At 37.0% G+C, this 15,517-nt stretch overlaps 2 protein-coding genes across 13 annotated transcripts in view; one reads left to right on the top strand and one right to left on the bottom strand.

Moving 5' to 3' along the window:
- The window catches only part of ERP44 (endoplasmic reticulum protein 44), a 90,766-nt gene that overhangs the window by 58,465 nt on the left and 16,784 nt on the right, over positions 1-15,517 (bottom strand). The gene's annotated exons all lie outside the window — the stretch shown is intronic.
- STX17 (syntaxin 17) overlaps positions 1-15,517 on the top strand; it is a 179,791-nt gene that overhangs the window by 155,171 nt on the left and 9,103 nt on the right. The window contains exon 11 of one of the 12 annotated variants that reach the window (XM_028493765.2): positions 13,418-14,493. The exons of 10 other annotated variants lie outside the window; for them this stretch is intronic. In XM_028493765.2, the coding sequence (XP_028349566.1) occupies positions 13,418-13,419 (2 nt within the window). In that variant the 3' untranslated portion in view covers positions 13,420-14,493. Of the gene's footprint in view, positions 1-13,417; positions 14,494-15,517 lie in introns of those variants that run through there. One more of the 12 variants, XM_055087072.1, reaches the window with a different exon arrangement.

Below are 15,517 nucleotides of genomic sequence, written 5' to 3'. Positions count from 1 at the left end.
TTGTTCCACATATAAGCAATATCATATGATATTTGTCTTTCACTGTCTGACTTACTTCGCTCAGTATGACAATCTCTAGGTCCATCCATGTTGCCACAAATGACATTATTTTGTTCTTTTTTATGGCTGAGTAATATTCCATTGTATGTATGTACCACATCTTCTTTATTCATTCCTCTGTTGATGGACATTTAGGTTGTATGTGTTTTTTTGTGGGTTTTTGTTTTTTCTGCACTCAGAAAGTTTATTGTCCAATGGAGAAACAAGCATTAAGTTACAACAACAAAATCAAATAAATCGTGTATTGTCTCTAATGCAGTAAGTAGTTTGATAATATCTAATACAATGAGAGATGTTTCAGCATCATATCTGGTGGGACTGGTGAACAAGGCCATGAAAAATAAAATCAACCAAGGAATGAATACATACAAAATCAGCATAGAGGATAAAGGTAGAAACGTAAGTATTTAATTTCAAAAAGAGACACACATCTGCTTTGGCAGCAAGCTGTAAGGAAAGGTTTGAAACTTACATTTGGCCCAAAAGCATAAACAGGATTACCCATGTTGATGTTGCTATTTGTTTTTTGTTTTTTTAAATTTTTATTGGACTATTGTTGATTTACAATGTTGTGTTAGTTTCAGGTGTACAGCAAAGTGAATCAGTTATACATATACATATATTCACTCTTTTTTAGATTCTTTTTCCATATAGGTCATTTCAGAGTACTGTGTAGAGTTATGCAGTAGGTCCTTATTAGTTATCTATTTTTTCTTTTCTCTCTTTTCTTTTTTGGCCGTACCTTGCAGCATGCAGGATCTTAGTTCCCTCACCAGGGATAGCAACCGCACCCCCTGCAGTGGAAGCGTGGCATCCTAACCACTGAACCGCTAGGAAAGTCCCTAGGTTTCTATTTTGTATATAGTAGTGTGTACATGTCAATCCCAATCTCCCAATTTATCCCCCACTACCCAGTAACCAAGTTTGTTTTCTACATCTGTGACTCTATTTCTGTTTTGTAAATAAGTTCATTTGTACCATTTTTTTTGTTCCACATATAAGCAATATCATATGATATTTGTCTTTCACTGTCTGACTTACTTCGCTCAGTATGACAATCTCTAGGTCCATCCATGTTGCCACAAATGACATTATTTTGTTCTTTTTTATGGCTGAGTAATATTCCATTGTATGTATGTACCACATCTTCTTTATTCATTCCTCTGTTGATGGACATTTAGGTTGTGCCCATTTGATGCCTGGACAGTTTTTTGTTCAATTCCGTTTATATATGGAAATCCATTCACTGAACCACTGCTCTTTATCAAGTGACAATTAACATTAGGCCCCCATCAAGGTACTGAAGACACTCCTCTGACCACTCATTTCATGGACAATTTTGGTACTCACAACAGTTACAACTCAAAATTTTATAATTCACCAACAATTCAATTTCTGAATAGTATAGAGAGACATGTTGATGCTGGTAGGTAAATAAGCCCAGCTAATTATTTGAAATATTTCTATAAATTCATTCTTTTCTTAGAAAAAAACTAAGAATAATACCAGTCTTATTTTCAAGTTACCATAATAGTGTAGCCAATAGCTGACATTATATCTGTTAGCAACCAGTAAATTATACTCTCCTAAAAGTAAGCTAGATAACTTAAAATCCCTGAATATTTTACTTCTATAACTAATTTCATTGTTTTCAACACCTCAAAAATCAACCGGAAATATCAGACTTCCCTCACTAGTCATTACTACCCATAACTCAATTAACAGATCCTTCCCACATCAGTGTATGACCAGCTCTAGACAACTATATAAATTGTCAGAAGATAAACTGAAGCGTATTAAAATGTTTAAGGGTTTATATGAGCAGAAATCAATTTGAAGCACACAGCATCCAATCTAGCTGATAGAAAGGAGCTCCAAGGAGCTGTACAAAATATCAGACTTTTATAGGCAGAGGGGAGCAGGAACAAGGACGTTATACTAGGCAAATAAATTGGATTGGTTATTGCAAAGTTAATTTCCTTTAGAGGATGGCAGGGGTCTATCTGGCAGATTACCTAACACGTGCTGATCAGGAGACTCCTGATTGACTGCTTTAGATTCCATTTCTGGAAGAGCCTAAACTGTAAGTTAAGCCTCAGTTTGGTGATGTGGGGCTTAGCATAAGCAACTCCATTTGGGGCCTGTTGTCTTGTTTCTAACAATTATATTGATAAAGGAAGATTTTAGAGTGGATTGTATGCTGAAGAAAAATTCAAGAAGACCACATAAAAACAAAGCCACAAAGTTGGTCATTATCAAAATCAAGTCATTAAATAACTTGACAGTCATTTACAGTGTCTGCTAGGTACTGAGGGCACAAATGCATAAGGCATAGCATGCATGCTCTATCTCAAGGAGCTCTCAAACTAGTGGTGGTGGTAAGGAGGGGAGAAAAAAGTGATAAGTACAGATATGATCGTGGCCTTCAGCTGTATAATCCAAGGAAGCCCATTTTTGAAGAGTTACTTACTGCCTATCAAAATACATGTTTCCAGAGAAGTATATTCTAAATTTAATTGCTTTTTACATGTTAGATAATGACAAAAATGAGGCACAATCAATTTGGCTGTATTAAACATAACCATTATGTAAGAAACAATGTGCTAATAAGCATGCAAACTGGTAAGAAGGATTCTGTTAACAGCTGTGTTTAAGAGGGCCCAAAGCAAGAAAACTGTCTCTGACCCAATAATCTCTCCTCCCTGTAGGGTGTAAAAGAGGCAATTTTTCATTAACATTTCTATTAATATGCAGTATGAAGGGAAAGACAGGTTGTTTATTTGAATTGTTAGCAAGCTCCACTAGTCTGACAAATCGTTTCTTTTCATGTCAGCCCTGGGCAGAAACAATATTCTTCTGGGGAAACACCTTTATGTGTCAAATGCTATAGTGCTTAAGTAAAATAAAGACAAGTAGCTCTAAACCAGGAAGGGAGGGAGGAGGGAAATCATTTAATTTTTAAATTTAGACTTGAAGTAAACTTTTAATTTTTTTTTAAAGAAACAACAAAAACCTACACAGAAATTTTCCGTAGATCTTAATAGTCATGGAGAATTTAGCCTCTAATAATGGAATATTACAACATATGTAAATATACAGACATAAACTTATGGAATATTTTACAAACTGGTCACTCTCTTCAGTTCATTAGCTCATTTTCTTGCCAAGAAAACCGAGAAGCATCTCCAATAATCTTCTATAATTCATTAGATAATTCCTTCCACATGCATTAAAATATTAAACATTTCAGTCTGAGATATATCTACTGATATGAGCTTATATAAAAGGCACATAGTAAATGGTAAATACTGCACCCAAATTCATTAAAAAATAAATAAATAAAGTGAAAGGCTAGCTTTACATAGGAGCTTCTTCAGACTCAGCAGGTATAGAGAACAAACTAGTGGTTACCAGTAGGGGCTGGGGGGTAGGCAGGGCAATATAGGGGTGGGGGAGTGGAAGGTACAAGCTATTGGGTGTAAGATAGGCTCAAGGATGTACTGTACAACACAGGGAATATACCCAGTATTTTGTAGTAACTGTAAATGGAAAGTAACCTTTAAAATTGTATAAAATTTTTTTTTACTTTTAAATAAATAGGAGCTTCTTTAGCAAGTAAAGTATATTTTCTTCCATTAGATGGTTTTTAAACATTGAGATATCTTTGGGAACTAAAAAAGCTTTCCTTGCCTTTAATTTCCCTGTATCCTTCATGACCACCTAACTGGCCGGTGATGCCAGTGCACTAGCTGTATTTCCACAGCATTTTTTAAGCCACCCAGTAGCCAGTTGCTTTTCCCAAAATATGCCCCACAATTTTTCTGCTTCCTTCTCTTTGCATACATGGTCTCCTCTGTGTGGAATGTCCTCTTCTCCACTACTGCATAATCAATCCTTCAAGGATTGATTCCCTCTTCCATGATGCTTTATCTGGTTTTTCTGGTAGAAAATGCCTTTTCTTTCCCAAAAGCCAACCTACTCCATGAGGATAGAAAAAGGAAAAATGTAGGTTAGGGAAGTGGGAGTTACTGCAAAATCAAAATTCTCTCTAAATTAGACATCAGTTTGAAACAAGATACAATGAAAAGTTGGTTACATGATTGTTTTAAAAAGTATTTTAGAAATAAATCTTGGGAAGATTTTTTACTATGCACTCTCTCTCAATGTTAGGTCAAACTTTAATTGTTACAATATTCACACATAAACATGCTATAATACGAACACATACAAAATGCTCTGGCATTCACTGCTAGGCCCCAGTGCTATTCCTCTTTTGAAAAAAACATTAGTTGAACAAGACACCAACCTAACAGGATCTTTAGAAGTACGAACTAACATCAATAATAACACATATTGGAAGCGAGTTATTAAACCTCTCAGCATAATTTTTAAAATAAATAAATACATTTTCCTAGTACATTAAGACCATTCGAGTAGTTACCATTTGAATATACCCTTAAAGGGGAGTACTGACACTCTCTGAATCGATATCTCCCTTCAATCCAACCTGCCCACAGAGTCCAGACTAGTCTTTTCCAATGCCGCTTTGCATATATCGATTCCTCTGCCCCTAAAAAAGCTCCAAGCGTTTTTTGCTGTCTACAGTATAAAAGCCTAACTCCTTAGCCTGCATTTAGGACCATTCACAAACTAGCCCACACTTGCCTTCCTAAATCACATGGTACTGCTCCCCAACCACATTCTACACTCCAACTAACAAGAACTATAGTTAGAGTAACCATACTTTCTAGTTGGCCATATACTCTAGCTTGCTTGAGACAAACCCAGAATATGCCTGTTGCCCTGGAATATTATTAATAGCACCACTCTCTTTCAAAAGGGTCCCAGTTTGGGCAATAAATTATATATATGGTCACCCTATTTGCAGTAGACTCTTGGCAACTAAGAGGAACCGTAACAATCTCTTCACAAATTCTAAATTATTAATAAGCATATAGTGTCCTCCTGTATAACATGCGGTAAAATGAGAATGAATAGAGAAAAATAAAGATGGACCAAGATATGAATGCTAAGCTAAACCAATCACTAGCCTCAGTCATTGACTTGAAACATTAGGCTCTTAGGAAGGGAATAAAATCACTAACTCAGAAAAATTACTACATGACCCTTCAAGGGTCACTCACAAATGGTCCAAATCCTCTAAGTTACAAATCCAAGAATGCAAGGGGTCTTAGTACTTGCAATTCCTAAAATGTGTCATCTTAGTTTCTTGCCTCCATACTTGGCTCATGTAGTTTCCTCTGCTTGAAACAGCTAGGAAAGCTTACCTAGTTTTCAAGACCCAATTCAAATGCTATCTTTTCTATGAAGCCTTTCCTGATGGTCCCAGACAAGTGTGATTAATTTCTCTCCTCTGAACCTCCAGAGCACTTCCTTAGGGTGTTAACATATTATTTTTCACACAGATTATTTGTGCCATCTTACCTCCTCTAGGAGACTCTGAGTACCTTGAAAGTAGAGACTGTTCCTTATTCAATTTTGTACCCCACATATCACCTACGACAGTACCCTACCAGTACACAATGATCACTCAAATATGTATTAAGTGAATGAATGGGTGGGTTATGGTAATACACTAAGAATTTAGAGGGAGGGTGTTAGAAGAAATAGGGGAAAGGGGTTCAGAAATGGGAATAGTCAATAAATATTTTTAACATGTTTGAGGAAAATAAGGTTATCAAATAGGAATGAAGTCTGTATTAAAATTTGTTTTTAATAATGTAATGATGAAAAGCACAATACTAGGTGATGATTCATAGACTCAGATTTAGAGGGAATCTCAGAAGTGATCTTCCCACCCACTGCAGAAACCCCTCTATATTGCTGTTTAAGAGCCGTCACAAATCCCCAGCAACACCTCCTTCCAGTTCCCCCAGCTATTCCTTGGCATGACTTCCAGACACTTCAGCACATAGAATACCCTCACTTAAAAATAGCCATGCTACGTTAGTGGATAAAAATCCAATACGTCTTGTATTGTTCCATTGTAAGGTTGTTAATGCAGTCATGAAAATAAATGATTTCGGACTTTCAGGACCAGAAGCTAATAAAGTACCAGAAGAAGATGTTATTAAATATTATTTCTGTTAGCAAGATTTACAGTCACAAAAGCATTTGCTAGGTCTTACTTTAAGTGTTTTATTAGAATATCTTAGTATAAATGAGTTTAGAAAACAGAAAGTATTTCCGGTGAGTTTGTTTGTTTTAAAACTCAATACCTTAAAACCTTGCATTCAAATGGTGGTCCCTGAACCAGAAGCACTGGCATCACCTAGGAGTCTGTGAGAAATGCAGGCCCCACCCCAGACCTACTGAAACAGAATCTCCATTTTTATAAGATCCCCAAGTGATCCCTATGCATATTAAGTACCACTGCCTTAGAGAACAAAACTCTTGACTCTACAATCATGTAAGTTCATTTTAAACTTTGTACAATGTTTTTGGTCCTCAAATATGAATACAGTAATACTCATTCGTGAGAATTCTGTATTGAGATGCGTAATACTGTGATTTTAGAAAAATGTGGAATCTAAAATCTCATTAGAAATCTACATTGATGTTAATTTTCCAAAGTATACTGCCTTCTACTTGAATAGATATTTCTACACGAAAATTATTGGCAAAATATAGAAGCTTCAAAAGAGGATGTTTCCTTCCCTACAGCATTACTGTTCTCAACTGCCATTACATCTGCTAGGAGTTCTGCAGTAACAGCTTAGTGTATTTTTGCTAAATCTATCATTTACCTGCCTTTCTGCTGGGAGATTCTCAAAGCCCTTTACAAACTATGCCTCTTCTATAGCAAGAAATAAGTAATGTACCAGGCAACAGCTCCCTTCTATTTCTAATCCAGATTGACAAATCAGCCTCCCACCTGAAGTCCCAATGCCATGGGACCCAGGCAGCTTCTCCTCCCTGGGGCCACTACTCTCACTCTCAGTTTTGCATTAAGCTGCCAGGCAGCAGAAACATAGAGGTCTGCAGTTAGCTGCAAGGAGCTAAGAGATATGAAAGGTCCCCGGAGAAAGGCTGACAGGCACTGTATTGAAGCTGAGTATCAATCAAGGCACATCTCACTGTTAGTATTCCCAGAAGCATTATAATGAACCAGAAGTTCAAAGAGAGGGGAAAAATAGGACTAAGTATAGAATAGCACTGGAAAACCACTTTAACCCTTAAATTGCTCAGTGATACAACCTTCCTATAATATCAGGGCAACCCATTTTGGACAAGTCAGAACCAATCTGCTTTTATAAAGAAACATTAAAACAGTCACAACCTTCTTCATTAAATAACTCAAAATATGGTGGGCACAGACATGTTTGGGAAAACAAATTCTATGCAAAAACAAATAATTCAAATATGAATAATATAACCCCTAAAATCAAATTCTGCCAGTAAAAACCACCATAGAAAATAAAAAGAAAAAAACTGTTGCAATTCATTCTTTTTCTTGCACATTAGTTATTAATCATGCATGGATTTCCATTAAAAATTGATGTCGTCTGTGTTTTGTCCTTCACTGTATCCTAAAAATGGGATGAATTAATTTACCTGGAATAGACAGTGCACTTCTCCGACCTTCAGGAAAGAATGCTCTTATTACAAAAAGTTCTTCACAACTGGGAATGAGCTTCTCAATGTGTGGAAAGGATTCTTCTGTTAAAACGACCACCTCACTAAAACCCAGACCTAGCAATGAAAGTACTAACAAAGCACAGGAACTGGGAGAAAATTCAAGATGAGAATTGTTTTTCTTCTTTTTCTGTACACCCTCTGGGACCCAGGGCTATGGGGGGGGGCGGGTGTGAGACAATGTTCCATTCATCACTGTCTCCCGATTAGTACCTTGCACTGGATCTTGAGTAACAGTCCAGAACAAACATTCATACATATATGACAAGAGAAAATTATGACTGCCCTCCTTGTGCTACACTGTAATTCTTCCCCAGGGTGCCTGATGAAAGAAAGTTCCCTTAAGAGAGTCTACAAACATGTTGGTACATGCATTCTTTTGTTAGGTCATTCCACAAATCTTTCACTGAGTCATCTATTACATGCTAGGCACTGTCCTAGGCACTGGGGAAAGGGGTGTGAATAACATTAGATATTTATATTACATCTGGCAAGATCATCAAACTTAACAATTTCACTTTCATATTAAAAAAGAGAAAGAGAAGATTCTCTTTCAAGTATTTTAATTTAAGAGTCACCATAATTCCTGCAAAGTCATGATCTATTCCCAAAAAATAACTGCTGGGCACTGAACAATGAGAATTACACAGTATGTCATACTCCCTTTTTGCATAGGTTTCAAGAAGGCTTGAGTTGGGGCTTCCCTGGTGGCGCAGTGGTCCCCTGCCGATGCAGGGGACGCGGGTTCGTGCCCTGGTCCGGGAGGATCCCGCGTGCCGTGGAGCGGCTGGGCCTGCACGTCCGGAGCCTGTGCTCCGCAACGGGAGAGACCGCAACAGTGAGAGGCCCGCGTACCACAAAAAACAAAAAAAAAAGAAGGCTTGAGTTAATCTTAATGTGGAACAACTGCATCAACACTGTCACTGAACAATCTTAACATCACTGAAAGTGGGACAACTACATATTATCGCTTCTTTTTTCTTTCTTCCTGTTTTCTTGGGATATGATTGACATACAGCAGCACTGTGTAAGTGTTAGGCGTACAGCATAATCATTGGATGTATACACTCATGAAATGATTACCACAGTAAGTTTAGTAAACATCCATCATCTCATGTAGAAACAAAATAAACAAATAAACAAAATAAAAAATAAACAAATAAACAAAATAAAAGAAAAAAATATATTTTCCTGTGATGAGAACGCTTAGGATTTACTTTCATTACAACTTTCATATAGCATTCAGTAGTGTTAATTATATATTAATGCTTCCTGATAGGATGAAATAGGAAATAAAAAGCACCACTTATTAAGTAATCTTAACCCCCCAAAACTGAACCTGACCTCAATCTAATCAAGCCCAAGAACTAGTGTATAGGAAACAATGAATACAGAGGAACACGTAAAATGACACCATGAGGATGCAAGAAGCTATGTCAAAATAAAGGGAATTTTATAGGAAAAATGACAGCCTATCTTCATTTGAGCTCCCGCCAGAAGTGGATCCCTGAGACAAGTGGTAAAGGACAAGCAGTTTATTTGGGAGAAAAAGGAAGGACCCATAGAAAAATGGGGAAGTAGGATGGGAAAGACAGCAAATATATAATATAATATAGTGAAATAAATACCAATGTTTTCACTTATGTAATTTAAATTCTTTAACTCTCTTATTTACCAGATTCTGCTGGTAGCATATGCATTTTTACAATGCAGAATATGAATATGAAGGAAATATCTCCTACATATGTCAAAGAATGCTTTTATTTCACTATTAAACATGTGAACTTGACTTTTTTTTGGTGAGTCAACAGCCTTCAATGAAAAACTGTTCTTCAGTGAAACCTCTGGTTTCCTACTTTCTACATTCATTTAGTTCTAGAATGAACTCGGGCTTTCTAGTTTCTTATTCTTCAGTACTATGTTCTAGGGTAAAAATATTTTTATTACTAAATCCAAGGATAATTCCATTATTATATAGGCCTAATGTATTAATCCACTGCTTACTTTAAAAACATGTTATCTTAATAATTGTCCTGTTACTTCTAACCAAACCAATTCTAAATGTCAATCAGAAGTAGTCCTCGAAAGGCCATATACTTTTCTTTTTTAATTTTTTATTTATTTATTTTTGGTTGCATTGGGTCTTCATTGCTGTGCACGGGCTTCCTCTAGTTGCATCGAGCGGGGGGCTACTCTTTGTTGCAGTGTGCGGTCTTCTTATTGCGGTGACTTCTCTTGTTGTGGAGCATGGGCTCTAGGCGTGTGGGCTTCAGTAGTTGTGGCACGCGGGCTCTGTAGTTTTGGCTCGAGGGCTCTAGAGTGCAGGCTCAGTAGTTGTGGCACACGGGCTTAGTTGCTCCATGGCATGTGGGATCTTCCTGGACCAGGGAACTGAACCCATGTCCCCTGCATTGGCAAGCAGATTCTCAACCACTGCGCCACTAGGGAAGCCCTGAAAGGGCATATACTTGCTGAGACATCTAAACTAATTAAATAATCATTAGAAGAGAGCCTCTTTAATGCTGCCTCATATGCCACATACTGTTTTAATTGACTTTGTAAAGCAATTGGGTTTGTTTTTCCCTCACTTGGTCTAACCACCCCCCCAGAGATGATCTCAAAGCTTTCATATATATTAAGGGTCATTATCTCATGACCTCCATCACTACCATGTAGTATGTGTCTACCAAAATATTAATCAGGAAATGACCATGGTTTGCTAAAAGGAAATCTGAATTTAGGAATCTATCTCCTTTGTGCATTTTTGTCTCCCTTTTCTTAACTGCCATGAGATAGAGGTAAAGAAAGAAGGAGAAAGCACTGGCATAATTAGGAATTACAAACATCAGAAATGAATGAGGGGACATCACTACAGATCTCATGGACATTAAAAGGATAATCAAGGAATATTAACAACAACTCTATGCCCACAAATATGATAACCTAGATGAAATGGACCAATTCCTCAAATGACGCAACCTACCAAAACTCACACAAGAAGAAACAGACTATCTAAATAGACCTATACCTATTAAAGAAATTGAATCAATAATTAATAACCTTCCAAAACAGAAAGCACCAGGCACAGATGGGTTCACTGGTGAATTTTACCAAACATTTAAGGAAGAAATTATACCTATTCTCTACAATCTCTTTCAGAAGACAGAAGCAGAGGGAATATTTCCTAACACACCCTATGAAGCCAGTATTACCTTAATACCAAAACTAGACAAAAACATTGCAAGAAAATAAAACTACAAACCAATAGCTCTCATGAACATAGATGCAAAAATCCTCCAAAAGATATCAGCAAATTGAATCTAACAGTGAATAGAAAGAATTATACACCATGACCAAGTGGGATTTACCCCAGGTATGCAAGGCCAGTTCAACATTTGAAAATCATTTAATGTAATCCATCACATCAATGAGCTGAAGAAGAAAAGTCATATGATCATATCAATACATGCAGAAAATGCATTTGACAAAATCCAACACCTACTCATGATAAAATCTCTCGGTAAACTAGGAATAGAGGGGAACTTCTACAACTTGTTAATGAACATACAAAAAGCCTACAGCTAACATCATACTTAATGGTGAAAAACTTGAAGCATTCCCACTGAGATCAGTTATAAGGCAAGGATGTCTCCTCACACCATTGTTTTTCAAGATCATACTGGATATCCTAGCTAATGTGATAAGATAAGAAAGGGAAATAAAACATGCAGACTGGGAAGGAAAAAATAAAACTGTCTTTGCAGATGACATGATAATCTATGTAGAAATTCAAAACAAATGACAAAAAAACTGCTGGAACAAATAAACGATTATAGCAAGGCTGCAGAATACAATGTTGATATACAAAAGTCAGTTGCTTTCCTAAATCAATAAACAAGATAAATATGAAATTCAAGATACAGCATCACATTGGCACCCCCCCATAATGAAACGCTTAGTATAAATCTAACAAAACATGTACAAGATCTATATGAGGAAAATTTCAAAATTCTGATGAACAAAATCAAGGAAGAACCAAATACATGGAGAGTTATTCCATGTTCATGTACAGGAAAACTCAAAATTGTCGAGAGGTTAATTCTTCCCAACTTGATCTACAGAGTTAATGCAAACCCAATCAAATCCCCAGCAAATTATTTTATGGATATTGAGAAAATAATTCTAAAGTTTATACACAAAGGCAAAAGATCCAGAATAGCCAACATAACATTGAAGGACAAGAACAAAATCAGAGGACTGACACCACAGATTCAAGACTAACTATAATGCCACAGTAATCAAGACAGTGTGGTATTGGCAAAAGATCAATGGAAATACACAAATAGATCAAAGGAAAAGAATAGAGAGCCCAGAGATAGACCCAGATAAATAGAACCAACTGATCTTTGATGAAGGAACAAAGGCAATACAATGGAGAAAAGACAGCCTTTTCAACAATGCTGCTGTAACAAACTGGACATGCAAAAAAAGAATGTAGACACAGACCACACACCTTTCACAAAAAATAACTCAAAATAGATCACTAACCTAAATGTAAAACACGAAACTATAAAACTCCTAGAAGATAACATAGGAGAAAATCTAGATGACTTTAGGTTTGGTGATGACTTTTTAGATACAACAGCAAAGGTATGATCCATGAAAGAATGAATTGATAAGCTGGACATCATTAAAATTAAAATTTTCTGCTCTGCAAAACTTTTATTTTACTTTACTATTTTTTAGTAAAATTTCATTTTGCCAATGAAGTGTAGTTTTCGTACTGTTTTATTCATTTCCTTGGTAGACACTCCACAATGTTTAATGAACAAAGAGATTAACCAAGTAACTTTAAAATTCTTCCATGTTTAGACATTCTACAATTCTTTGAGACCTCAAGAGAAGCCCAACTACTTAAAGCTGGGAGAGGACATGAATGACATTTACTTTGCTGTTAAAAGGCATTTTCTGAAATCTTTGCTTGGGGACTAGAACTCAAATTATGACAGTGAAAAGGATCACTTTTAAATAGAAAAAACATATAATTCATCAAACAGCAATAATTCTAGAGACCTCCCACCCCCAAAAAGACTTGAGAAGAATACTTGGCCTGCCTTAGGACAAACTAGCTAGTAAAAAAGTGACAAATCAATTCACAATCAAATTAAGAGAATGAATTACCATTGGATTCATTTAAAAAGAGAGAAAAAGGCAAGTTTCAATCAACCGAAGTTCACATTCTCTATCCTTGCAGGAAGGAGTATAATTTTCCTATTTATCGTAAGTAAAATGAACACAGCAGTTCCGATGAACATTTTGTTTTCAGTAATTCAAAACAATAAAGTTTTCGGATAAAGCATCTATGTAGGCTAGATAGTCTTCTAAATGGAACTCTCTCAGTAGTCAAAGAAATAACCAAATGTGAAGGCCACAAAAATATATTTTGTAATTTTGAATTTTGTTTTCAACATCACGAGATGTAAAGAGAGCACTGAAAAACAGGTCTATAAACTACAAAGATTACTCAGCTATAAATTATAAGTATTTTTTAACTTATCATTACCCTTGTCAATTCCTCAATTCCATCAGCCTCTCTGGCCTCTATTTTATTAGGTCAAAATAGTACTTATTTAGAATTACAAAGTGAAGGGGTCACTAGTTTATCTGACTGAATAATACCCTCCCCTCCTACCTTGTGCAGGACTCTCCTGGGCAGCATCCTTGGCAGAATGACCATTTAGCCTTCAACTGAACACTAGCTATTATAGAGAACTCACAGGACGAACCAATACACTTTAAAGTGGAAAGTTTTACCCTACTGGGCTGAACATCTGCTCACCTTTACCTTCTACACATTCATCACAATTCTATCATGTACAGCTCACCAGGAACATATCCACCTGCTCTCCCACAAGCTCACCGAAGTCCTTCGATGAGAACCTATGGGGATGGAAGCACTGAACCAGGTAGGGCCTGCAGGGAATAAAAGGCACATTCTGTCCTTCAAGAGATTCATGACCATGCATGAAAAGTTAGCCTACCAGATGTATGATGCAAGTACTGTAAGGCTTACAGAAAAATTTAGAGAGTGCAGAAAAAAGGCAGAGAATGCTGTATCGGTTAAATGAGCAGAGTAGTTTCTATAGATGAAATAAGTGAAGAGAAAGCCTGGCTAAGGAAGTTCATGTAGTGCAGTAGTGGGAGATGAAGCTGGAAGGTTAGGTTGGGGCCAGAATGTTAAGGAAAAAACCAAGGTGTTAGCAGAGTAAGTATAATACTCTTGAAAGCCAGATAGAAGAACTGATATCTGCTGTAGCAGAAAGTAAGAAGCCATGGGAGACTTCTCAGTAAGGGGGGAGCACTAATCTTTAAGTCTTGAAATTACTGTGCTCCTCCCTTTACTGGGGAGAAGTAAGACTATACAGCTAAGAGAGTGAAATGGTAATACAAGGAAGGAAGGGAAACCAGGGCCTGGACTGAGGTGGGGAGATTTGGAGAAACTTTCAAAAGAAAGACAAATGGGTCATGGTGACAAACTAAAGGGCTGCAAAAGTCAATGAGCCAAAGCTATAAACCTAGGTGACTAGAGGAACTGAAAGGAGAGTAAGACTATTTTAGAGAAAGAATTACTATGCAGTCATTGATCTACTTCAATTTCACTAGTTATATGCCTTGCCCAGTCAATGAGAAAACAGCTGACAGAAGATGAATTGCCTTCTACCAACTAGCAGAAAGAGTCTGGAAACTGTATTTGACTACTTTTCACACCTAGGACTAAAACACCAAGAAAGCAACTGCGCCCAAGGCACTAACAAAACACTAAAAGACTCCCAAGCTACTCCAGTCTTTAGAGGCAATAGGTAAAGCTGTGAGTTAAAATGACTGGATGACAAGATGTGATGGGAAGGGAGAAAAGAAGCTCTTAGACAGTACATTTACCTCCTTACTGTCCTTCTGTCACTTAAATGTAGGCCATTTCCCTTTCTCCAGCCGGTGAGGGGGAGGGGGGACAGAAAGAGGAACAGAGAAAGAGAGAAACAGAGAGAAGCACTGGAGCATAAAAGAAGTAGGGGGAACACTATTTCAAGAAGAAACAGGGTACTTAGAGTGAAATGTTATAAGGGTATAAGTGAGAGACTTACCAAAGGGTAGTCTAACTCACAATTAGGAGGCTACTCTGACCTAGGGAACACATCACAATCATCATTTTTAAACAGTTAAATAATGTCTCGTAGCCACCAGTAAGGCAGACACCAGCTCCTCTACTTAAAATACTTTCAATCTACAAATTTAAAATTTGTTTTCACAAGATGCAAATCAAACAAAATCACATAGGCTCTGCCTGCCACCAACAGATGAAATTAGCCATTCCTTGTATGACGTGTCACTCTGGACTTATGAACTAGGCATAACAAACATCATTTCAGAAGCTAAGCAGAAAGAGAAATGCTTCTTTATATTTTTTAATGATTTCCAGCAAAAAAAAGGGACACATTCACGTATATTTGGCTTGTGTGAATGAAACTGACTTTAATTACCTAAAACAACTTAATGATAGGAATTACCCCAGTCCTGACAATGGGATAATAAACTTTGATAGTAATACAAGTGTCCTGTATTTCTCTTAGAAGAAAATGTGCCCAGAAGACACCCTTGTTCCTTAAACTAAAAACCATTTAAACAACCTGAATAAAAGTGCATTTTAGGGCTTCCCTGGTGGCGCAGTGGTTGAGAGTCCGCCTGCCGATGCAGGGGACACGAGTTCGTGCCCCGGTCAGGGAAGATCCCACACGCGGAGCGG

Source organism: Physeter macrocephalus, chromosome 9 (genome assembly GCF_002837175.3).
Source record: "Physeter macrocephalus isolate SW-GA chromosome 9, ASM283717v5, whole genome shotgun sequence".
In the NCBI taxonomy this organism is placed as follows: domain Eukaryota; kingdom Metazoa; phylum Chordata; class Mammalia; order Artiodactyla; family Physeteridae; genus Physeter; species Physeter macrocephalus.
The sequence above is the reverse complement of the archived record's forward strand: the minus strand, read 5'-3'. Positions and strand labels throughout refer to the sequence as shown.